The sequence below is a fragment of the Cnephaeus nilssonii genome, assembly GCF_951640355.1.
Source record: "Cnephaeus nilssonii genome assembly, chromosome: 13".
Lineage (NCBI taxonomy): Eukaryota > Metazoa > Chordata > Mammalia > Chiroptera > Vespertilionidae > Cnephaeus > Cnephaeus nilssonii.
In genome coordinates, this window is record NC_137084.1 from 5,165,202 (window position 1) to 5,188,065 (window position 22,864).

General features: G+C 53.6%; 4 protein-coding genes across 7 annotated transcripts; 1 reads left to right on the forward strand and 3 right to left on the reverse strand.

Annotated features, from left to right (window-relative positions):
• Window positions 1–28: 28 nt before the first annotated feature.
• On the reverse strand, window positions 29–1,569 carry ZNHIT2 (zinc finger HIT-type containing 2). The gene has a single exon (XM_079788249.1). The coding sequence runs from the start codon at window positions 1,251–1,253 to the stop codon at window positions 39–41; it is 1,215 nt and encodes a 404-aa protein (XP_079644375.1). The 5' UTR covers window positions 1,254–1,569; the 3' UTR covers window positions 29–38.
• Window positions 1,570–3,764: 2,195 nt separating this feature from the next.
• On the reverse strand, window positions 3,765–5,890 carry FAU (FAU ubiquitin like and ribosomal protein S30 fusion). Its single transcript, XM_079789036.1, has 5 exons — window positions 5,753–5,890; window positions 5,430–5,512; window positions 5,192–5,336; window positions 4,100–4,155; window positions 3,765–3,938 (listed from the first exon to the last, which is right to left on the reverse strand). Exons 2-5 carry the CDS (start codon window positions 5,502–5,504, stop codon window positions 3,813–3,815), a joined length of 402 nt encoding a protein of 133 aa, XP_079645162.1. The 5' UTR covers window positions 5,505–5,512; window positions 5,753–5,890; the 3' UTR covers window positions 3,765–3,812.
• A 67-nt stretch (window positions 5,891–5,957) lies between these two features.
• MRPL49 (mitochondrial ribosomal protein L49) lies at window positions 5,958–9,395 on the forward strand. The gene is made up of 4 exons (XM_079789034.1): window positions 5,958–6,093; window positions 7,134–7,284; window positions 8,021–8,145; window positions 8,260–9,395. The coding sequence occupies exons 1-4, from the start codon at window positions 6,016–6,018 to the stop codon at window positions 8,404–8,406; spliced, it is 501 nt and encodes a 166-aa protein (XP_079645160.1). The 5' UTR covers window positions 5,958–6,015; the 3' UTR covers window positions 8,407–9,395.
• A 141-nt stretch (window positions 9,396–9,536) lies between these two features.
• Window positions 9,537–16,725, reverse strand: SYVN1 (synoviolin 1). Of its 4 annotated transcripts, none has more exons than XM_079789033.1 (16): window positions 16,639–16,725; window positions 15,704–15,852; window positions 15,395–15,487; window positions 15,153–15,305; window positions 14,962–15,010; window positions 14,484–14,587; window positions 13,712–13,838; window positions 13,514–13,613; window positions 13,355–13,420; window positions 13,158–13,274; window positions 12,901–13,064; window positions 12,516–12,644; window positions 12,268–12,420; window positions 11,997–12,183; window positions 10,789–10,940; window positions 9,537–10,713 (listed from the first exon to the last, which is right to left on the reverse strand). In XM_079789033.1, the coding sequence occupies exons 2-16, from the start codon at window positions 15,833–15,835 to the stop codon at window positions 10,607–10,609; spliced, it is 1,833 nt and encodes a 610-aa protein (XP_079645159.1). In that variant the 5' UTR covers window positions 15,836–15,852; window positions 16,639–16,725; the 3' UTR covers window positions 9,537–10,606. The 4 variants fall into 4 exon arrangements, with proteins under 4 accessions (XP_079645159.1, XP_079645158.1, XP_079645156.1 ...); XM_079789032.1 differs by having other exon boundaries at window positions 12,268–12,423; XM_079789030.1 differs by having other exon boundaries at window positions 11,997–12,423.
• Between the last annotated feature and the right edge of the window lie 6,139 nt (window positions 16,726–22,864).

A 22,864-nucleotide genomic window follows, 5' to 3' on the forward strand; every position in this document is an offset into this window, starting at 1 on the left:
ACCATTCACAGGTTTATTGGTGACCAGGAGCCCACACTTCAGCCAGGGAGTTCCTCAATGAGAGTCCTCGGGGCAGGTGGTAGGGGGCCTCCCCAAAGCCGCTCCAGCTCCCCAGTGAGGGCTGCCACCTCTCCCGCTGCTACGGTGTGAGCTCGGTGGGCCCTGGCACAGTCCAGAGCCAGGGCTGGGAGGGCCACCTCATTTTCGTTGGTCCAAGCCATCAGGAACTGGCACTTCTTTCGGGCCCGGTAGAGGCGGTCTCGCACTTCAGTAGCCTCGGCCTGTTTGCGGGCCCGGCCCAGAGTCTGCACCAAGTGCCCCAGTGCTGCCAGCGTGTAGCCCTTCTGGTTGGCAGGGCCCTCGCCCAGCAGGATGCGGGCGGCCTCGCGCATGGCACCCCGTGTGCCGAGGGGCCCGGGTGGATGCTCGCCCGCTTCCAGCACGTGGGCTGCGGCCTGCAGGGCCTCTTCGGCAGAGGCAAAGACCTGCTGGGCACCCAGGGCTCCCGAAACGCCGAGCAGCGTGGCGCAGAAGTCGGAGAGCAGCGCATCGTCGCCGCCATGATACAGGACAAGCGTGTGCGCATAGGCGAACAGCACGTTGGGCAGCTGGAAGCGTACGAGCGGCGAGACCCTGCCGCGGCTCAGGCTGCCCAGCGTGGGGATCCGGGTGGGCACAGCGGGCGTGCAGACCCCCGGGGCGTCTCCAAGAACCGCCTCCTCGGCGGCCGGGGACTCCGCGGCAGCGGCATCCCTCCCGGGTTCTGGCGGCGCCTTCGCAGGGTCGGGCTCCAGCTCCGCGGCCTCACCGCCCGGGGTATCATCCAGCTCCTCCAGAAGTCGTGGCCCGGTCCCGCTACCCCACCACCACGGCCGCCACGGGGGCAGCAGCCGCCCGGCCTCGCCACGGTTCAGCAGCTGCTCGAAGGCCGCCTTCTCGGCCGGGGCCAGCCGCTCCCAGAGTCCTAAGAGGCCGCCCGGCGCCGGGCCAGGCCTGAGGCCTGCGTCCTGCGGCTCGTCCTCGGTCTCGCGTTGCTGACGCAGCCGGCGGAGGGCGCTGGCCAGGCGGCTGGGAGAGGCGCTGCGGCCGCGGAGCTCTCCCAGCACCTGGTCCCGGTAGAAGTCTTCGGCGCAGGTGCCATGCGCCCGGTAGCAGCGCAGCGAGCAGTAGGGCACGTTACAGCGGGGGCAGGTGTAGCGCGCCGGCTGGGCCTCCGCGGCCGGGCAGAAACCACAGGGCCCGGCCGGCTCCATGGCAACTGGCGCCGCGTGCCACCCGCGAACGCAGAGGCCGCAGCTCGGCAACCTCCGGCGCTCCTCGGCTACTTCCGCCTCTCTGTGGGGCCCACCGAGCGCCTCGTGAAAGCTCCCGAAGATTCTCGGCAACTTCCGCCCTCACTCGGAATCCAAGCCCCGCCCTCACGTCGCGGTCGGGCAGGCGCAGAGGCGGTGGTGAGGTAGGAGCCCCGCCCGCGCAGGGTGAGGTGGGAAGGCGGTACCAGCCCCAGCGCGACTGCTGGGCGCTGCAACGCGCAGGGGCAGAAGTAGGTCTTTGCCAAGCACCCCCTCTGGGCCGTTAATTGTGCCGGGTCCCTGCGCCGTAGGGAAAGCCATTATACTAGAGGACAAAGGGGAGAGAGTGGAAAGGCCAAGGTGGGGTACCTCGCCTAGACTGGGTGTGTGTTGGCGGCCTGTTCCCTCTTCAAAACAAAGCAACATTTAACAAACATCTGAGCTCCTGTTCGATTTCCTCCTCCAAACCTATCGTTCATCCACCTATAAAGTGGACCGCCTTGAGCAGAGATGCGGCCCTATCATAATGGAGCTTACAGTTTGTGGTAGATGAGGATGGTCCATGGCACCCCTGCTAGTAAGCTCTGGTTCTTTAGTCCCTCACCTCTCACATCCAACCCCACCTACAGTCAGTCCTGCCTTCAAAACACCTTGCACTTATTTCAATATCAATCATAGATTTCTCTACCAAGATCTAGATGGGTGTGATGACCTTCAAGTCTGTTTCAAGTGAGTTGAAGAGTGAAGCAGTGAGACAATCAAGTCTGTTCATTTTTTTACATCTCCACCACCACTGGTGCTCCTTGTTCCAGGTCTTCAGAGACCTTTCCTAGGATGGTATGAGTTTACCCAACCCCTGCATTACATACCCTACACTTACTTTCTTTAAGGCTATTAACAATCTAGTTTCCTCACTTTCTCCACATGAATCTAAATTCCTAGAAGTGAGGGCGCCAGGTGTAACTTCAGAGACAAAAACAGCCAATATATTTGTACTTACTATGTGGCAAGTGCTGATCCAAGCACTTTCCAGCCTTTATTTAATCCTCACAGCAACTGTCAAGAGATGATAGCAGATGCCCTGGCCAGTGTAGACCAATAGTTAGACCACCAGCCCTCAGTTCAGTATCCTGTTTGATTTTTGGTCAAGGGTACATTGTACCCTGGCTTGGGATTCATTCCCCAGTCCTGGTTGGAGCAGTTCGAGAGGCAAGCAATTGATGTGTCTCTCTCTCCCCATCTCTAAAAATCAATGGACAAAAAATATCCTCGGTGAGAATATTGGCTTCTTCAGAGATAACGGCAGAAATTAGTTTAAAAATATATATGTATTTTGCCCTGGCTGGTTTGGCTCAGGGGATGGAGCGTTGGCCTGCGAACTGAAAGGTCCCAGATTTGATTACACCTCACACTGGGGATCAAGTCCATACCCCTGGCATGTGCCCTAAATGGGAATTGAACCACTGAACCATGCAGGCTGGGCAATTAGGCTTTTTTAAACTGATTTTAGCGAGTAAGGGAGAAACATTTGATTTGTTGCTCCACATGTTTATGCATTTATTGGTTGATTGCATGTGTCCTGACCAGCGATCAAACCTGCAACCTTGGCATATTGGGCCAATATCTTCCATATCCCATACGATGCAGTGTATGGCTAATTTGCCTACAAACATCAGGTGGTCATAATAATCTGGCCACTCATGTTTTAATTACAAATGGAGCAAGGATCGAAACTCAAGGCAGTCTAAGTCTAGAGCCCAAGGTCTCTTTACCCTGTGGGCTTTATTCTAAGCAGCAGCATGTTCAAAAACCTTAGAATAAACGTGTGGGTATGCATGTGTTGCTAGCAGGGAACCTTAAATCAGTTCCAGAGAACTCAACTTTTGGGAACAGTGAACCAACCAGCTGACCAGCCCAAGTTCTGATTAGATTAGCAAGACCAGTCATGCAATCAGAAGCACAAACAAGGTCCCCACAGCGCCAATATCATCAGTGGTACTTTCCAAAGCTGGGCAAACGGAATTTCTGCACTGAGCCCCACTAAGGCCACAGCTGGTCCAAGTTCAGGAAAAGGCCAGATTGGCATTCCCTGACATTTTTTTCTCCTAGAATTCCTCCCTTCCATTGCTGCCTCTATAAAACACCCACAACAATGACTCCTATCTTCTGTTTAAAAGAATAAGAACAAAACAAACAAACAAACAAAAAGAAAGGATTTGGGGGAATTATCAAGTTATTTGAGATCAGAAATTTCCCTAACTCTACATTTGAAGCAAGAACTGGCACCTGTTTTCACGGGAAGCCTTTTCTTGTAGTTTACCACCTCCCTCTCACCCTCTGCCCATCAAGGGCCTCTGTCTCACTTGGCAATACCAAGACACCAAAATGAGACCTCACTGTTCTAGTGGACATACCACCAGCCCTAGAAGCCTTCTCTCACCCCGAGGCCCTGCAAATTAACATGAAACGAGGTGACTGGGCTACGTGGCTTTATTGGAGAAAACCAGGTTACAAAGGGCTTTAGGAGTTGGCATTGGGGCCCTTCTTCTTGCCAAAGGTGGGCACAACGTTGACAAAACGCCGGTTGTACTGCATCCGTCGCTTGGCCCGACCAGTCTTCTTCTTCTTCTTCTCCTGTTTGGCCACCTGGGAGAAGGGAAGGCAGATCAGACCCTGGTGGACATCTTCCACCTCTTCCCTCAGGCTCATTCCCAGGAAGGGAGAAGACTGGTCAAAAGCCAAGGGTCTTAGCTTATCTGTGATAGTAAAAAACGAAGTCCAAAGACACCAGTAATACTCTCACTTACCTTGGGGGTCTGACCTCTGACTTTCCCAGCACGGGCCAGAGAGCCATGGACTTTACCTGTGGTGGGAAAGGATGGCAAGCGCTTAGGAGAGCAAGGCCCCACCCAGCAGAATTCTCTCCCTCAACTCAAGCCTTTAAAGGTGAGCTGGGCTCAACAGGAAATGAGAACAAAATTGCAGAGATTTGACATCTGACCAGGAATGTTAGTCTAGCATGTTCTAGGTTTCACTTCAGGATTTTCTAGCCCCTGGACTTTAAATAAGAACTGAAGGGGGTCTGGTCTAACCTCCTAATTTTAATGAGGAAACTGGGAAATAGGCAAGGATCTAGTAAGTGACTGAAATACAACTACACTCTAGTTCAGTCTTCCAGGGACCTCTCAAGAGTTAATTCTGCCAAAGGACAGAAAATAAGGAGGTGGGGACATGTGCTGGGGGGGAGGGGAGCAGGCAGGGAGAGGTCAATGGGGGGGGGGGGGAGACATGTGTAATACTTTCAACAGTAATTTTTAAAAAATAGATTTTTATTGATTTCAGAGAGGAAGGAAGAGGGAGAGAGAGATAGAAACATCAATGATGAGAGAGAATTATTGATTGGCTGCCTCCTGAATCGAGCCCACAACCCAGGCATGTGCCCTTTACTGGAATCAAACCCGGGACCCTTCAGTCTGCAGGCCGACACTCTATCCACTAAGCCAAATCAGCTAGGGCAACAACAATAAGAATTTTTAAAAAGAGTTAATTCTGCCCTGGCTGGCGTGCTCGGTGGTTAGAGCGCCAAGCCCGCACACAAAAGGGTTACTGGTTCAATTCCTGGTCAAGAGCATGTACCTGGGTTGCAGATTCCATACTGCGGATATGGGAGGCAACCAATCCATGTGTCTTTCTCACATCAATGTTTCTCTCTTTCTCCCCCTCCCCACCTCCCTCCCACTCTCCTGAAAACCAATGGAAAAAATATCCTCGGGTGAGGATAACAAAACAAAGAGAGTTAATTCTGAGGTAAACCGGAAGGCCCACCCTGGATTAAGGACACTGATCTCCACTCGTTATGTGCTTACAGGCAGTTCTAAGGACAGTCCTCCCCAACTCACCTCCAAGCATGCGGGCGGCTACTTCCAGCGTGGTCAGAGCCTCCACCCCACACTGGCCCAGGGTAGCCTCATCCTCCAGGGGTGTGCCTGCCAGGAGCACGACTTGATCTTCTGGAGCGATGCCCTCCAGCGAGGCGACATGACCCTACACGCAAAAATGAGGCTCGTTAGCGTTCCCGCAGGGAGCGAGGTTCTAGAGCACAACAGTACGGTGCCCGGGGTGCACACGCAGCCTTACCTTGATCTGGGAGACAGTCTCCCCGCCGGTCACCTCGAGGGTGTGTAGCTCCTGGGCGCGGACAAAAAGCTGCATGGCGGCGACTGAGGAAAAGGAATGCTTGTAAGAGAAGAAATACTCTGGGAGAGAGGGCGTCGGTGGCGGGCCGGGTGCGATCGCAGGGCTCACGTGGGTAAGACAGGGCCGGCCGGCCAGGGAGGTCGGGTGGGGACAAGAACCCGGCCCACACAGCAACCCCTCTCCCTCTCTTTTTCCCGCGCCCTCTGCCCTCGCAGCCAAGCTCCTACGAAGCCCTCCGGATTCAGCCGAGCCCCCAACTCTACCTGAACTGCGGCCTGTGCCGCTACCGCGAAGATGGAGTCGAGAAAGAGGAAGGAAGAGGAGCGTACGCGTCCTAAGCGCTTGCTGCGTCTAACGTCACTGCTGCGCGCCGACCATAACCTCGGCTATTTGTACCGCCCACGGCATCGTGACTCCGCCCCCTGGCGCTGCGCGTAGGCGTTCGTTCGGTCTCGCGGGGCGTGAGCAGGAAGCGTGGGACTAGGCGGGTTGCGCGCGCAGAAAGCTAAAGTTGGGGGAGTTCAAGATGGCTGCGGCCCTGCTCCCGGCCGTGCTGCGGCGCTGGAGGATCGGCGTCCAGCCGGGCTGCGCGCTACGGCGGCTGGTGAGAGTACTGAGCATGGAGAGGCGGGCAGAGGGCTGGGTGCGAGGCTCACAGTTATTCCTTTTAGCCCTGAAAATCGCATTCCCGTTTGGGCCTTAGTTTTCCCGTCCGATCCGGGAGACCTTTTCTGTAGCTGAGATACAAGATTGAGAAGGGAGGTGACAGGACCTGGTGCGCGCTTCGGGGTGTGGGGGTTAGAACCTGATTGGAGGACAACCTCGCTGAGTCAGCACTGGGAGGGGCTACACACGATTCTCGCTGCCTAACTTTTTGGAGGGGAAACCAACGGGTCCACAGATCGACCCGGTCATTGGCGACACTGCTGGGAACTTCGAGCTCATGACATACAGGCCACTTCATCCTGCCTCCCTGTTCTCAGTGTCACGCCGGCGCCTATCAGGACTCCGTGGTATCTGTCGGGATAAGGGTTCAAAAAGGATCTTAAAGCTGCAGGATGGGAGGACAGAATTTGGAGTGTGACTTTAGGGTAGATTGCTGAATGTCTTGATCTTCCTTGGATTAAAAATGGGTGTGATAAAAAAATGGGTGTGATAAAATACGCCGCATTATAAGAATTAAATGAAAACAATACCTGTAGAGCACTTAGTATGATGCCTGGCCGTGTGCGTATGAGGCTGAAACCTTCCAGGTAAAGGAGGATCACGTGGGATGAGTGTGAGTGGAAAACGATCAGGGTTGTTGAAAGTGCCTAACCCAGAACTAGAATATTTCAGTAGAATATTTAAAAGAAACTTTCGATACTGAATTATGCCATATTGCTCAGATTTCCAGTTAATTGTCTTGTTATTTGAGTCCAAGGAGGGACTGAGAGGTAGGAGAGGCAGACCTTCAGAATGCTTGAATTTCTTTTCCAGTCCCACCTGAACCCTGACAAACTGAAGTCTGGTGCTTTTCTATCTCCAGCCAGTTATTTATACCATTCTCTCCACCTGTAATGTTTCCTTTCACTACTTATTAAAGTTGTGTTGTGTTGGGTGGGTGGTGAGTACGCTGATGGTTGTTTTTTTTTCCCCCCTCAGAGCCAGACCCAAGGGCCTCCCAATTATCCCAGCTTCGTGGAGTCTGTAGATGAATACCAGTTTGTGGAACGCCTATTACCCCCCACCCGCGTTCCAGAGCCCCCGAAGCATGAACATTATCCTACTCCTAGTGGCTGGCAGCCCCCCAGAGGTGAGCTAGATAATGGGCATGGCTTGAAGGCTACAGGGAAGTACCCCTCCTTGGTGGGTGGCCTGCCCCAGCTGACACGGAACTCAGTGGTTTCAGGACTTGTTTTGACATCTCACAGGATCAGTACCTGTTTCATGTTCAAGGAAGGGCCCAGGAATGGAGCCCTGTTTTACAAGTAACCATCCATCCACACTACTGGGATAAGGTCTCCCCATGCAGGAAAAGAAGCATAGAGAGAAGACCCAAGGGCTTGGACTCCTTCTCTCCCCACCCCCACCCCCAGTAGTCCGTGTACCATAATTGAGAACTCAGCTTCTCCCAACCTCAGTCTCAGTAAAATGGAGATAATCTGCTTGGCACCATAAAGCACTTAGTGCATTGCCCAGCATGTGGTGGGTGTTCAGTACTTGTAAATCTCCATGCCTTTGTGCAGAGATTCATTCTAGTCTCCCTGACCCAGAGGAGAAGAGCAAGAATTGGTCCCACAGGGGGACCCGAATATCCAGGGAGGCTTGGCCCTCACTTAATTTCTTCTTAAGCATCTTCTTGAGGCACCTGTCTGGGCCTTGGGCTACTAGTGCCCTGGCTCTAAACTTAGGGAAAGAGCAGGTCTCCTGATTGAAGTCTGGAGGTGGCTTTGCCGTAGACTTCTGCAGACTCTGTAGGAGAAAGGCCTTGGCTGAGGTGGGATGAAGCCTGGGAAGATTGGGCTTATCACCATCCCTTCCTGTCCCAGACCCTCCACCCAACCTGCCTTACTTTGTGCGGCGCTCTCGGATGCACAACCTCCCTGTCTATACAGACATCACACATGGCAACCGTCAGATGACTGTGATCCGGAAGGTGGAGGGAGACATTTGGGTAAGTGTGTGGGTGGGTCAGGGTCTGATGGTGGTCTTTTCAGGGCCGAAGGGATGGGAATCCTCTAGAGGAGACGGGTCTCCTGACCAGGCCTGATTTGTCATCTTCCCCCAGGCCCTGCAGAAGGATGTGGAAGACTTTCTGAGCCCACTGCTGGGGAAGACTCCTATCACCCAGGTCAATGAGGTGACAGGTACCCTGCGGATCAAGGGCTACTTTGACCAGCAACTAAAAACCTGGCTCTTAGAGAAGGGCTTCTGAGGCCTAGCTGAGCAGCCTGCATGACAGCATCCCCCACAGACTGGAGTCCAGGGGACCTCAGGAAGGAGGCGGTGTTGAAGCAACTAGGATTGGGGTACAGACTAGGGTGAGGGCTTGGGCAAAGTAGAGTGAGGGCTAAAGGGCGTTGGAGCAGACCTTGCTTGCATAAAGGGGGAAACAGGACCATCTGCTCAGATGCCAGCACTGAGGGAGGGCTCTTAACATTGGAGACCCACTAGAAACAGCTGAGCTAGTGGGGGCATTAGTTGCTGCCCCCCCCCGCCCCTGATTTTGGTCTATTCTTGCTTTTTCTTCATTGGAGCTCCTTGGGTCAGTTATTCAAATTCTGGAGGCTGTTGGCTGCCCCTCTGGTGTTGAGGGGAGGGTAGCACAGGACAGAACCATTGGGAACTTTCCTTCCTTGGTCCTTAGACTTACTGCTGCGAACATTCCCAAGCTCTTCCTCTAGCCAGACCTGGCTTGTGGAGGCTGCAGAGAACACCGATGACTGACATGGGTCCTGGAAGCCTTCAATTACATGTGCAGTGCTGGGCATGGGGCACAGCGTGCCCTTGTCAGCCGGAGCTCATCTTTCCTACCCATGGTGAGGCAGAAGGCGCACTCGCCTCTGCTCTATTCCAGACCAGAGTTACGCCTGATTGGGTTTCCAGCTGCAGTAATTAGATTCGCTGTAGCCGATTTGCCCACAAGGGGGTGCTTGGGAGCTCTTAGCAGCCCAGCACATGGCATGCTTCCCAGCTTGATGACCTGGTATCAATCAAGGCTGGACAGGGGGTTTGCAGGCATGAAGATGCTGGCCTTTTGCCCCTGCCATCGCCATCCAGTGAACCTTCACACTTGTCCTGTAATGAGGGCCGAAAACCCACCCCCACCCCGGTATCAGACTGGCTAAGTCAGGGTTCAGAGCCTAGCTCCCTCTGGGCTGAGGCAGGGCACTCAACCTGTTTGGAGCTGTTTTTTCTGATGTAATGTGGGTATATCTTCCTAATAGTTTAATAACAATGCGCCAAGGACAGTGCTGGGTTGTATAAATAAACCCTCATCCCTGAAGAGTCCAGGCCACTCTCAAGTCTACAGCCTGAGCAAGAAAATGGAGCCCAGCTCACTGATGCTTTGACACCGTATCTACCAATTGTTAATGCAAGCTTTTATTTGGCTGTATATACAATTCAAGCTATTAAAATTTGTACAATATTTACAAATTAAATAATCATCTGAAACTCTCCAGCAACTCACTTAACACAAAACCAAGGGGGAAAAGACAGGGACAGGCAGGCCGTGGCTCCCGTTCCCTGCCTGCCCAGAGCCTTTTCTGAACTGGGAAGACCAGGAGCCTGGCACTCCTGCTCCTCTTCCCTGGGGTCAAGCATTCAAATCCAAAGACAAATTTTAAGCCCAAGAAAATACAAGGAAGTCACTCCAATTCTTTAAACGTCAGACAAGTTCTGCAAGTTGAGAAGTGGCCTTCCGAAGAGTCTGGGGCTTGCAGTGGTTCCGGAGCAGACACAAGCCCTCAGCCTGGAGTGAGGCTGGGCAGTGGCTGCTGGGTCAGAGCAGGGACAGTCTCGCTTTAGACAAGCTACAGGGAGAGGGGCCTTGCAGGCAGTGTCCCTCGGTGCTGCCCTCCTGCTTCTCTGCCCCCAGGCACTCCTTTCCCTGAGTTGTGTGGTTGCCAGTAAGACATGGAAATGTCACAGGGCATAAGGGACACAGCCACCACCAGGGCTTCCAGGGAGTTTAGGGTAAAAAATGGACACCGGTACCAGTCTTGGTGGGCCAGGGAGCAAGTTCCTGGCCTGCCCCCAGACCCGTGAGTCCACACTTAGAAATGGGAGCTAATACTGTTCGGCACTGCAGTGTGACTCCACACACGCAAGTGGGGCTCAGAGGGCTTCTCAGAGGCTGTGCTGTTCTGCCTTCGTGGCCCCAGCAGAACACAGGGCTGCAGGCTTGGAGAAGGCTGGAACTGACTCAAGATCCCCTTGGCTGCCCAAGGACTGTAAGGGCTGGAGTCAGCTGGGGCCTTAGGCCTCTTTCCACTTGGCCTAGGGCATGCCACCTCCTTTGTCTCAGATGTGGGGGTTACTGCTCCCTGGTACAGAGAGGAGCTGGCACTTGGTGGCAGGACATGTTCCAGCAAGGGCTGCTCGAGAGGGAGCAGGGGCCAGGACTGGAGCAGTCAATGGGCAACAGGGGACTCCAACTTCTGCAGGCGGCGGCGGCGGAGCTCGGCTGCATCGGGCTCCCCGTCCTCAGGCAGCTCCTCGGTGCCCACTGACTCAGGAGCTGGGGACAGAGAGGTCAGAAGTGCAACACAGAGAAACCCCTTACCCCGCGCCCCTGTAGGCTGACCACAACTACCTGGAGGCTTTTCAGGTTCTGGGGCGGGTGGGGAAGCTCCTGGGGATGGGGTGGTGGCTTCAGAGCTGGGGATGCTGGTGGAGGAGGCAGCAGCAGCGACTGTAGGGGCAGCCTCCTCAGTGGGGTTGACGGAGGTGGCAGGCCGGGGGGGCCTAGGAAGAGAAGGGACAAGAGGTAAGCCCAGCTTTGGCATCCTGGTATGACTGGGCAGATTCTCCTGTCCTTGGCAAGCCTTGCAAAACAGAGTCCAGCACTGCCCTAGCCGGTTTGGCTCAGTGGATAGAGGGTCGGCCTGCGGACTGAAGGGTCCTGGGTTCGATTCTGGTCAAGGGCACATGCCTGGGTCGTGGGCTCAATCCCCAGTGGGGGGCTTCCAGGAGGCAGCCGATCAATGGTTCTCTCTTATCATTGCTGTTTCTATCCCTCCCTCTTCCTTCCTCTCTGAAATCACTAAAAATATATAAAATAAAATAGAGTACAGCACTGACGTGCCTCTGCAGCTCAGTGACCACCAGACACGAGTGAACGCAAGCAGGAATTCTTGTGACTACCTCACAGAGTAACGGAAGCCACTTGCAGGCAGGGACTGCAGGCCTATTCACTTACACTGCAGTCTCCACCCTGGGTACCTTATAAGGTACCAACTAAGACATCCCACTGAATACAATGGAGCACTGGGGTCTCGGCTCCCCTCCACACCTGTGCTGTCATTGTTGGGTGCCAGGCACTTTGTGCATAGGACCTGTGAACAGGAATGAGATCCTCTTCCATTCAAATACGGTAACGGTGGCCACAAAGCACCTGAGTGTTGGCACCAGGACTTGAACTCGAGCCAGGCTGCCTCCAAGTGACTAACTTTATTTGCCGTCTCAGGTCAGGGACACTGATTCCCAATCAGTGTCACCATATGTCAGGAGGGTGCAGGGGATGAACTAAAACACTGAGAATTATAAGGAATTTGACTTGAGGAAAAGATAAAGTAACAAGATGCAAAGTCAGCTCTCTAATAATCCACACTTCTACTGTACTGAGATCCAGACAGGCCTTCTGCAGTAGAGGATAACAAGGCACCAAGAGTTCCTACAGATAAGTGGCCTGAATCAACAGGTAGCTCAGGATGGCACGAGAAAAAGGGCAAGAACCACCCCTGGGAGCCTTCTGGCAGCTCCGTGCCTCTGCTGCCCCCCCGGCTCCCTGTGCAGACGTACCCCAAGGAGGCGAGAACAGTGAGGTACTGGTTGATCTGCAGCATGGCAGCATCTAGCAGCGTGTGGATGTTGCGCAGGCTCTGCAGCCGAGCCTCCAGGTGCTGCCGCTCGTGGCCTTCCAGAGCCCGCAGCTCCTCTGGGGTCAGCCCAGCAAAGCCGGCAGGGGGCACAGGCATTGGGGGGAAGGCTGGAGAGAGGGAGAGGCTCAGCCTGGGTTGCCTGGGCCTGACACCCCTCACCCACCAGAACCACCCCGAGAGTCCCTGTTTACCAAAGGGTGGCGGCAGCGGCATACCCATCCAGGGAGGGGGGAAGGGGAAGCCCGGGGTGGGAGCAGCCTCGGAGGTGGGGGCAGAGCCAGGTGCCGGGACAGAGGCAGCAGAAGCAGCTGTGGTTGTGGCTGCTCCACTGGGCCGAGAAAGGGCTGCTAAAGAGCAAGAACAGGAAGTCGGTGAGTGTTGAGGGGCCTCTGCTTCCACTACTCCCGCCCCCCGGTTGTCGCGGTACCCAAAGGCTCACCTGCGCTGGTGGACGGCGGGGCCGCAGCCTCCCCTGAGCTGGGGGGAGGTGGGACGGGTGGAAAGGGGCCCATAGGGGGCCACAGCGGGAACATGCCTGGTGGGAAGGGAGGCAGGAGGCCCTGGGGGACTGCAGAGAGGACGGGGTAATGAGAAAAAGTCCCAATCACAGGCAAGGGGCTGCTTGTTGGGAGCTATGTCCTCTGCTCCCACAGGTCCTCTCTGAGCTCAGACCTGACTACACATGACAGCAACCATCTATGTCTCCTCCCATGACCTCCCATATCCACACCAGACTAAGCTAGTGGGCAGGGACTCTGATTTCCCATACCCAGCCCAAGGCAAGTACTAGACAGTGTCAGATGGCCAAACGAGGGGTCACTCACAGTTGGGGGGCTGGGGCAGGAGTGGTGGGGGGTGGGGGGCAGGTGGTGGTCCCTGGTCCGCAGGTTCAGGGGGTGGTGGTGACTGGGTTGGCAGCGATGCACGAAGGACATCCATACGGCAAGTAGGGCAGGTCTGCTGCCGCTGGAACCAGGAGCGCAGGCAGCTGGGGGTGAACACCGGGCAATGATGAGCAGGCCCCTAGGGACCTGCCCCAGAGCCTGTCCCCTGATGCGCAGACTCCCCAGGCTCCTCCCACCTGGTATGGAAAATGTGGTTGCAGGGCAGTTTCTTGGCACCAGTCACCATCTCTTCTCGACAGATGATGCATACATTGTCCATTGCCTGGAGTTCCTCTGGGGTGGCATCTGGGTACCTGGTTAGAACAGGCCAAGGACATGTCAAGACCAGAGCTGGGGCAGAGCTTAGGAGAGCACCGAGGCCAGGCCCACTTACAGTGTGTTCATGTTGCGGATAGCTCGGCGAGACATGATGGCGTCTGTCACAGCTTTCTTGAATTGCCTGAAAGGACAGTTTCAGTGAAAGTTGGGAGAGGAAGGGGAGGGATCAAATAGGGGTTAGGGGTGTGGCAGGGCCCGGCTCAGCTGGGCTCACCTCATGGCCAGGTACATAGGCCGGATGGCAAACAGAGGGAAGGTATGCACCTTGATCATGATGGTCATGAAAGCCAGATAGAGCAGAACCTTGATGAAGCCTGCGGAGAAAGGTGTACAGAGAGCAGCAGGTCACAGGGTCTGGGAGGCAGAGCTGGGGATACTAGTCCAGGTCAGGGGAGGCCCAGGCTCCTGTCACCTGTAAACAGCTCTGTGTAGAGCATGTACACGGCCTTATTGTCCCAGGGGTTTTCGCTTTGAAGGTCCACGGAGTGCAGCACGTATTTGATGAAGATGGTGAGCACCATAGTCATCAGGATGGCGTACTGGAGGGAGAAGAGAGGGGGACGCATAAGCATGCAGCCCCTGCTTGCTCCAGCCACACTGCTGTCCCAGGCCTCTGTACAGCAGGTACAAGAGTACAAGCACAGGCTTGGACACAGCCGGGGTCTTCCCAGCCCCTCCACTCACTAGCTGGTCTGGCTTTTGGCAACCCATAGACCTCTCTGAACTACAGTCTGCTTGTCTGTAAAGTGACAGAATTAGCTGTTCCTTTATAACAATGTTACTTTGCTAATTAAAAGAGATGCAGGTCAAGTGCTCAGCACAGGGCCTGGCACGCAATAAACATTCAACAAAGGGAGCTGTTGTCAATGAACACATTTTTCCTCTGCCAGGGACACACCTCCCCAGGTGTCCATCAAGCTAACTCCTTTTGTCCATCAACAGCCAGCTCTTCTGGCATCAGCTTCCAGGGAGCCTTCCCTGAGCACCAGGTCAGGACCCTCCTCCACACGCGCCTCTTTCTGTGCTTTCCCCTCTCCCAGGAGCTAGGACTGACTGCAGGCTGCTCCTTGGTGGCCCGCCTGGGGCTGGCCACAGAGCAGGTGCTCAGTGAAGTTTGTTGGGTTATTCAAGGCACATGCAGTGCCACCTCAGGCTTGTCCTCCCAACTTCCCGAGCCAGTTTACCTCAAAGCCAAACACCAGCTGCACAGAGGCCCCACGGGTCAGGATGCTGTGATAGGCATGGCTGACGAAGAGGAAGTCCAGGATACCCAGGAGGAACATAAGGGCTGTGGGGACCCCCACATGGGGGGGTGGAGGGGTCAGCCCAGGGCCTGGCAGCCATCTCATGCTCTAAGACAGCTCCCACCCTCAAGCCCATAATGGATGGCCCCAGCCTCTAGTCAGGTGGGCACATACCACTGAACCTGGCCCCCTGGGAACGCCAGTTCTGCCTAGTGGGGCCCTGGGGCAGCCCAAGCTCCAGGTGAGGAGGCAAAGAGCTAAGGGGCCAGGCAGCTGAGAAGCTCTGGAGTGGAACAGGGCAGAGACGATGCAAATTAATTTCCTAAATTATCTTTCCTGTACAGCTGGGCAGCCTGTGCTCTAGAGTACAGGTCCTGGCGCCTCTTCCCCCCTCGCCCCTCGCGTGGGTCTCACTCACAGACAATGCGGCAGTGAAAGAGCCAGGAGATATTGGGGCTGCGTTCCATCTGAGGCAGAGCAGAGAGGGGTCCTGTCAGGAAGGCTGGGACTCACCCCATCCCCCCAACCCAGCCCCCCTCAGCCCACAAGCCTGCCCACCGGCCACTCTCTGGCTTCTGTCTGCTCCAGAGAACCCCTGACCCTACTCACAAAATCCACACGGTCCTCAGCCAGCCAGTGAAAACACTTGAGGAAGAGAAGGAGAGTGAAGAGCGCAACAAAGCGGGGGCTGAAGTCATCCCGAAAGACAGTGAAGGCCAGACAAGTCTCCGTGACCGCATACCAGGAACGTTCCAGAAGGTGCTGGGGGTTGGGCAGGGCATGATGTAGAACTCAGACACTCTTCTTGCCCAGCTCCCTGGCCCTCGCCTTTGGGGCCACAACCATCTTACCTCCATCTCTGCTGCCCTCAGCTGTCCGAAGAACACCTTGCCCATCACCTTGCCCAAAAGGAAGACAAGAACGAAGGCCTGGATGTACAGGACCTAGGAGTAGAAAGAGGCAATGGTTTGAGGTCACTTTTGGCTTTGCTCTGCCTGACACTCATCATTCAGGAACACCCCACATCCCCATCACAACTTATTCAAAGTTAGGCAGCTGGTGGCTACTTCACTTCTCTCTTACCTCTAGCCCCGCCTCTGTCTCAAGCAACCTCCTCCTCCCCTCCCAGGAGTTCCTCCCTCCCTGAGCCCTCAACTCACTGCCATGCTGGGGCTGGACTTGGTCAAGTACACCACCGTGGGGTAGAACTGGTGCTTGAGGTAGTAGGCATGAGCCACCACTGCTCCGGTCAGCGCCAGGCTGGCCGCCATCATCACTGCGGTGCGGAACATTGCCCTGGCCTGGACACCTGCAGGCGGAAAGGAAAGAATAACGTGTGTGATGCCCATACGGTGCAATCTAGCCAGTGCCTGGGACGCCCCGTCAGTACATAGAGAGAAAATAAAAACTCATTCCGCCCTTCCAATCATCACATCAAGAATAGCATATATTCCCCCATTTTACAAACAGAAAACTGAGGCTCAAAGTGGTTGGGTCAGTCTTGTTTCAAATCTAGGGCTCTTTCTGCCTGCCAAGCCGCCGCCCCTAGGGAGGAAGGAGGACCAGCATCAACGTGGAGGGGGGCGAACTGCTCCCACTGACTCTAAAGTGAAGCTGACACGGAGGGGTGCAGAAGACAAGGATCTCCAGCAGCCGGAACGGGCGGCGGGGCTGGGAGAAGCCAAGGCGCTGGGGGGCGCAGCCGGGCCGGTGACAGCTCGGCCAGGGTGGGCAGCTCCGACACGCGCCCCGCGGGAGCGGGCGGGTCCGTCAGTCTGGAACCCTGGTGCCCCCCAACCCTCGGGGCAGTGTCCACTCGGGGCACCTGAGAAACGGCCGACCGACAGGATGCAGTGGCGAGACGGAGGGGGGACCCGGGTCGCCCCGCGATCGCGCACCTGTAAGCGCCCGAAGCTGCGAGCGTCGCAGGCGGGCCCGGCCTCAGCGAGAGCGGCCGCGCGGGCGCCCGAGGTCTGCCGGCGGCTGACAGACCGAAAGCGGGCGGCGGGCTGAGGGGCGCCCGACCCCGGAGACCTCCGGGGAAGGTCCAGGTCCCGACTCCAACCACACCCCGGCCCGGCCCCGGCGCACTCACCAGGAGCCCACCGCCGCGAGCCCGCTCAAACCCCGCGACTGCGGAGGCGTCCCGGTTAACAACACTCCTCCACCCCCTGCGAGCCGGAACTTCGAGGGTGAGACACCTCACTTCCGGAAGCGCGGGGCGCGGCGTGGGCCGTACCAAGTGCACCCTTCTCTCGTCCGCATCGCGCGCCTTCCTTGGTGCCGGGAGCCGTCGTCCCACCAGCATGTCTGGGGTTCGTGCCCGTGGTTCGAGCAAGAGATGCAATAGGTGGCCGGTGCGGAATAGGGCACCCCTGGGGGTGGTTAAAGTCCCCCTATTTATTAGTCACAGATGGTATCGTCTCTGCCGCTGAGTGGCCTCTACCTAGCGGGGGACTCGGGCTCTCCGAGTGGCTGGGAGGTGGAGCATTACGGGGGCCGTGCCCCTGGGAGTGGGGAGTCGGCAAGGGACAGACAGGCCTAGGACATGACATGTTTCGAAACTACTTCCAGGGGGAGTCACAATAGTTTGACAAGTAAGATGCTTTCTGGGAAAACTGGATTCAGAAAAGGAAAAACTCGTCTCCTCCAAGATCACCCCAAATTGTGTGGGAGTAAGTTGCCTCCCCGTGGCTGCTACTGATTGGTCGAGATGTAGTTACGCGGACCAATAAAAAAAAGAAGGGAAATGTGCTGGCCTATAGGAAGAGAAAAGCAGGTGAGCGGTTGCTAGGGGCGGAAGGCAGCGTTGCCTAGGACTAGGTCCAACCCCAGCGGGTGGAGAGTGGGGAAGGCGCTCTCGGGGGGCGGGTGGGGATGAGTGTCTGCCTTGGGGGGACATTTGCTGCACTTTGTGGGAGAGGGCAGTCAGGTGTGCCACGGACTGAGGAGAAGGCCGACCTTCAGTGCCGGGTGGGAATGTCCCGTTAAAAGGCTTGACTTCAATGCTGCATTCCCGCGCCTGCAGCTTTCCTGTCCTGGTGGTGTCCAGTTCTGGGCCTGGGGCACAGCTCCCTCTCGTCTCGTGCTGCCCGGTATTTCAGTTTGTGCCAACCCAGTCTGTTCATTGGCAGAATGAAGCTAATGCACCCACTTTGTGCCTTGCAATTTTGTCATCTCACTTAACTATCATTAAAGTTTATGAGCTAGGTGGTGCTATCTTCATTTTATACGTGAGACAATTGAGGTCCAGAGATTTAACGAGACCTGTCCTGGGGTTGGCATTGAGTCCCGTCCTGTTGCCTCAGCCACCTTCACCACCACCTGTTGACCTGGATTGAAGTACTGCTACATGCTACAACATTGACCTAGTCAGTTTTGCTTGTGAACTGTCACTTAGTTGATTCCCCATGAAGCCATCTATGACTTTCTAGCAACTATTAGAGTTAATAAACAAGTCCAGTAAGGTTGCAGGATAGAAGATTAATATGCAAAATTCAATTGTATTTTTATACAGTAGTAATGAACAGTCCAAAAATGAAATCAAGGAAACATTTCCATTTACAATGCACACACAAAATGCTTATGATAAATTTAGCAAAAGAAGTATAAGATTGGTACACTGAATATTACAAAACATAATTGAAGTAAATTAAAGACCTAAATAAATAACTCATATACATAGATTCTAAGACTTAACATTGTTTGATAGCAATATTCCCCAAATTTGATCTAAAAATTCAACAGTCCCTATCAAAATCCCAGCTGCCTTTATTGCAAAAATTGACAAGGTGATCCTAAAATTCACATTGACTGCTCGATTCAGCAGCACATATACTAAAATTGGAAGGATACAAAGAAGATTATCGTGATCCCTGTGCAAAGATGACATGCAAATTCGAGAAGCATTCCATAAAATTCATATTGAAATACACAAGATTCAGAATAGAGAAAACAGTTTTGGAATAAATAAAGTTATAGTATTCATACTTTTTTATTTGAAAACTTACTACAAATCCACACTAATTAACATAGACAAATAAATCAATGGAATAAAATTAAGAGTCCAGAAATAAATACACATTTATGGTCAATTGCTTTTCTTTCTTTCTTTCTTTCTTTCTTTCTTTCTTTCTTTCTCTCTCTTCTCTTCTCTTCTCTTCTCTTCTCTTCTCTTCTCTTCTCTTCTCTTCTCTTCTCTTCTCTTCTCTTCTCTTCTCTCTCTTTCTTTTCTTTCTCCTCACCCAAGGATGTTTTTTCATTGATTTTTAGAGAGAGGGAAAGACAGAGAAATATTGATGTGAGAGAAACACATCGACTGGTTGCCTCCTGCACGAGCCCCGACCAGGGCCCAGACCAGGGAGGAGCCTGCAACCGAGGTACGTGCCCTTGACCAGAATCAAACCTGGGATCCTTTGGGCCACAGGCCAACGCTCTATCCACTGAACCAAACTAGCCAGTGCAGTCAATTGATTTTCAACAAGGTTGCTACAACAATGCAATGGAGGAAAGAATAGTCTTGTCAACAAATGCTGCTGGGGCATCTACCTTACACCACACACAAAAATTAACTCAAAATGGATCAGAGACCTAAATGTAAGACCTAACATTATGAAAGTATTAGCAGAAAACTTAAGCATAAATCTTCATGAGCTTGGGCTAGATAATGGTTTCTTTCATATGACACCAAAAGCACAACAACAAAAGGAAAACTAGATACATTGGATTTTATCAAAATTTTAAAATGTTGTACTTCAAAGGACACCATTCAGAAAGTGAAAAGACAACCCACAGGATGGGAGAAAATATTTGCAAATCATATATTTGGCAAGGAACTTGTATCTATAAAATATAAGGAACTCTTATAACTCTCATAAAAAGACAAGTAACCCAATTTTATGGGCAAAGGATTTGAATAGAAACTTATTCAAAGGAGATATAAAAATGGCCAACAGGCACATCGTGGTTATGCAAATCAAAACCACAATGAGATACCACTTCAGACCCACTAGGATATTATAACTAAACACAATAACAAGTTTTAGGAAGAATGCTGAGCAATTGGTACACTCATACATTTCTGGTAAAATAGTACAGATGCTTTGGAAAACAGTTTGGCAGTTTCTCAAGAAGTTAAGCATACACTTACCATATGACCCAGATATTCCACTCGTAGATACATATCTAAGAGATTTGAAAACATCTGTTCATACAAACACTTGTACATGAATGTTCATATCAGCCAAGCAAGCTTTCAGGTGCCTGCAGCCCTGGCCAACATCTTGACTGCATGCAACCTCATGAATGACTGTGAGTCTCTCCCAGATAAGTTGCTCTTGAATTCCTGACCCACAGAACAGCGAGATAACAAATTGTGTGTTTTTTAATTTAAATCACAAAGTTCTGAAGTAATTTTTACACAATAGACAACTAATACATCTCTTTGACAGAGGAGAACAACTGGAGGTCAAGCTCCCACCTGATTATTGGAGAACCCAGGCTCTTTCTATCTTGTGGCTCTGCCATTTCCTAGGGGCCCTTGGAGTTCCAGGGAGATCTGCATTTGGCTGGAAGTCAGGGATATAAAAAGTGAGGTAGATCATAAGAGAGGGAGGTTTTTAAAGGCCACACCTGGCAATCCTACCTAATAAAAGAGTAATATGCAAATTGACCGTACCCTCACTACACCCACCAGCCACGCCCACCAGCCAATCAGAGCGAGTATGCAAATAAACCCAACCAAGATGGCTACAGCCACAGAGAGCAGGAGGGAGGCTTGGGTTTCCCAGGCAATGGAGGAAGCCAAGCTTTCCACCAGCCCTTGCTGGCCTAAGCCTCCACTCAAGGCTACAAAGTTTCAATTATAGAAGGTAAACAAATCCAAACAGAAATGGCGGCAGCCACGGAGTGGAGAGAGCAGGCTAGGGTTGCCCCCGGCAATGGAGGAAGTCAAGCTTTCCACCTGCCTTGGCCGGCCTAGGCCTCCACTCCAGGCTACAAAGTTTCAATTATAGAAGGTGAATTAACCCCAACAGAAATGGCTGCCGCCACACCTCGGAGCAAGCAGAAGGCTTGACTCCGCTCCAGGCTACAAAGTTTCAATTGTAGAAGGTAAATAAATTCCAGATACCAGGGCCTCCACTTGGGTTGCCAGGGAGCGTGGCTGGCCTGCAAACCACCACAGGCCCCTCGCTCAGGCCACCCCACGCCCCAAGGGAACCCCCACCCTGATCCGGGACACCCTCCAGGGCAAACCAGCTGGCCCCCACCCGTGCACCAGGCCTCTATCCTATCTAATAAAAGAGTAATATGCAGATTTTCCATCACTCCAACACACAATATGGCTGCCCCCATGTGGTCAAAGATCCTGCCCCCATGTGGACACAAGATGGCCACCACAAGATGGCCAGCAGGGGAGGGCAGTTGGGAGGCACCAGGCCTGCAAGGGAGGGCAGTTGAGAGGGACCAGGCCTGCAGTTAAGGGTGATCAGGCCGGCAGAGGAGCGAAGTTGGGGGCAAACAGGCTGGCAGGGGAGCAGTTAGGCATCAATCAGGCTGGCATGGGAGTGGTTAGGGGGTGATCAGGCTGGCAGGCAGAAGCGGTTAGGGGCAATCAGGAAGGCAGGCAGGCGAGCAGTTGGGAGCCAGCAGTCCTGAATTGTGAGAGGGCAGTCGGACATCCCTCGAGGGGTACCAGATTGAAGAGGGTGCAGGCTGGGCTGAGGAACACCCCCACCCCTCTGTGCACAAATTTCATGCACCGGGCCTCTGGTGAAGAATAAAAAAAAAAGCCCTAATCAGTTTGGCTCAGTGGCTAGAGTGTCGGCCTGTAGACTGAAGTGTCCCAGGTTCAATTCTGGTCAAGGGCCTGTACCTTGGTTGCAGGCACATCCCCAGTAGGGAGTGTGCCGGAGGCAGCTGATCGATGTTTCTCTCTCATCAATGTTTCTAACTCTCTATCCCTCTCCCTTTCTCTATGTAAAAAAATCAATAAAATATATATTTTAAAAAATAATAAAAGTGGGATGATGAAGTGACATTTTAGATGAAACCATAAGATGATTAGAGGGTAGGGTGGGTGGAAGGGAGAAAGGAATAGGATCAGTCATCGGGAAGACCCTCTGGCCTGAATGGAAAGTCTAGGTGTCTATTAGGAAGCAAAGAGAATCCCAGGGGGACTGAAGCTTGGTGAGTGAGGCTGGGAATGGCAGAAAATGAGTCTGAAGAGATGGGTGAGCCAGATCCACTGGCCCATGAAAACAGCCTCTTAATGACTTTGGGGTTTACACTAGGGTCAGTGGAAAGGTACTGCCATGGGCTAAGCAGGAGATGGCTGAGCATATCTGCGTTGGGAGATATTAACCTTGGCCTCGGTAGAGTGGGGGACTGAAGGAGGGAGGGGAGTGCCAGTTGGAGCAGGAGGAATGGTCAGGAAGCTGATGCAGCGGCTCATGTAGGGATAAAGACAGCCTGCGCTGGGCTGGACAGGGTGGACGACAGAGGTGCCGAAGGTGTGCAGGGCCAGAATTCAGTATCCGGTTAAGCGTAGGGGAGAGGGAAAGGGAGAAGCAGAGTGGCCCTGTGTGGAAGATGAAGTCTATATCTATAAAAGGTTAAGTGACCTGCCAACTGGCCGACTGGCCCACTGGCTGACTGGCTGACTGGCTGACCAGCCAGTAGGTATGACACGCACTGACCACCAGGGGGCAGACATTCAACGTAGGAGCTGCCGAGTGACAGCAACTTTGCAGAGTGCCCTCTCCCATTCCCAGACGGACCCCTCAGGGATGTTGGACTGCAGGCCAGGCTGAGGGACCCCACCTACTGGAGGGACCGGGCTCACTCTGCAGATGGCTTTCGAGCCCTGGCGCTGCCCCAGGTGCGGCTGGCCTGGGAGAGACTGCGGGAGGTTGGCTCCAGGGCATGTCCAGCACATCTCACCCAGTCCTGCCCCACCAGCCACCTTCTAATTAATTTCCTTTGAATGTGCACGAATCCGTGCACTGGACCTCTAGTTATTCTATAAGAGCCCTAACCGGTTTGGCTCAGTGGATAGAGCGTCAGCCTGTGGACTCAAGGATCCCAGGTTCGATTCCGGACAAGGGCATGTACCTTGGTTGCGGGCACATCCCCAGTAGGGAGTGTGCAGGAGGCAGCTGATCAATGTTTCTCTCTCATCGATGTTTCTAACTCTCTCTCCCTCTCCCTTCCTCTCTGTAAAAAATCAATAAAATATATTTGACCCTGGTTGATTTGGCTCAGTGGATAGAGTGTTAACCTGTGGACTGAAGGGTCCCAGGTTCAATTCTGGTCAAGGGCAT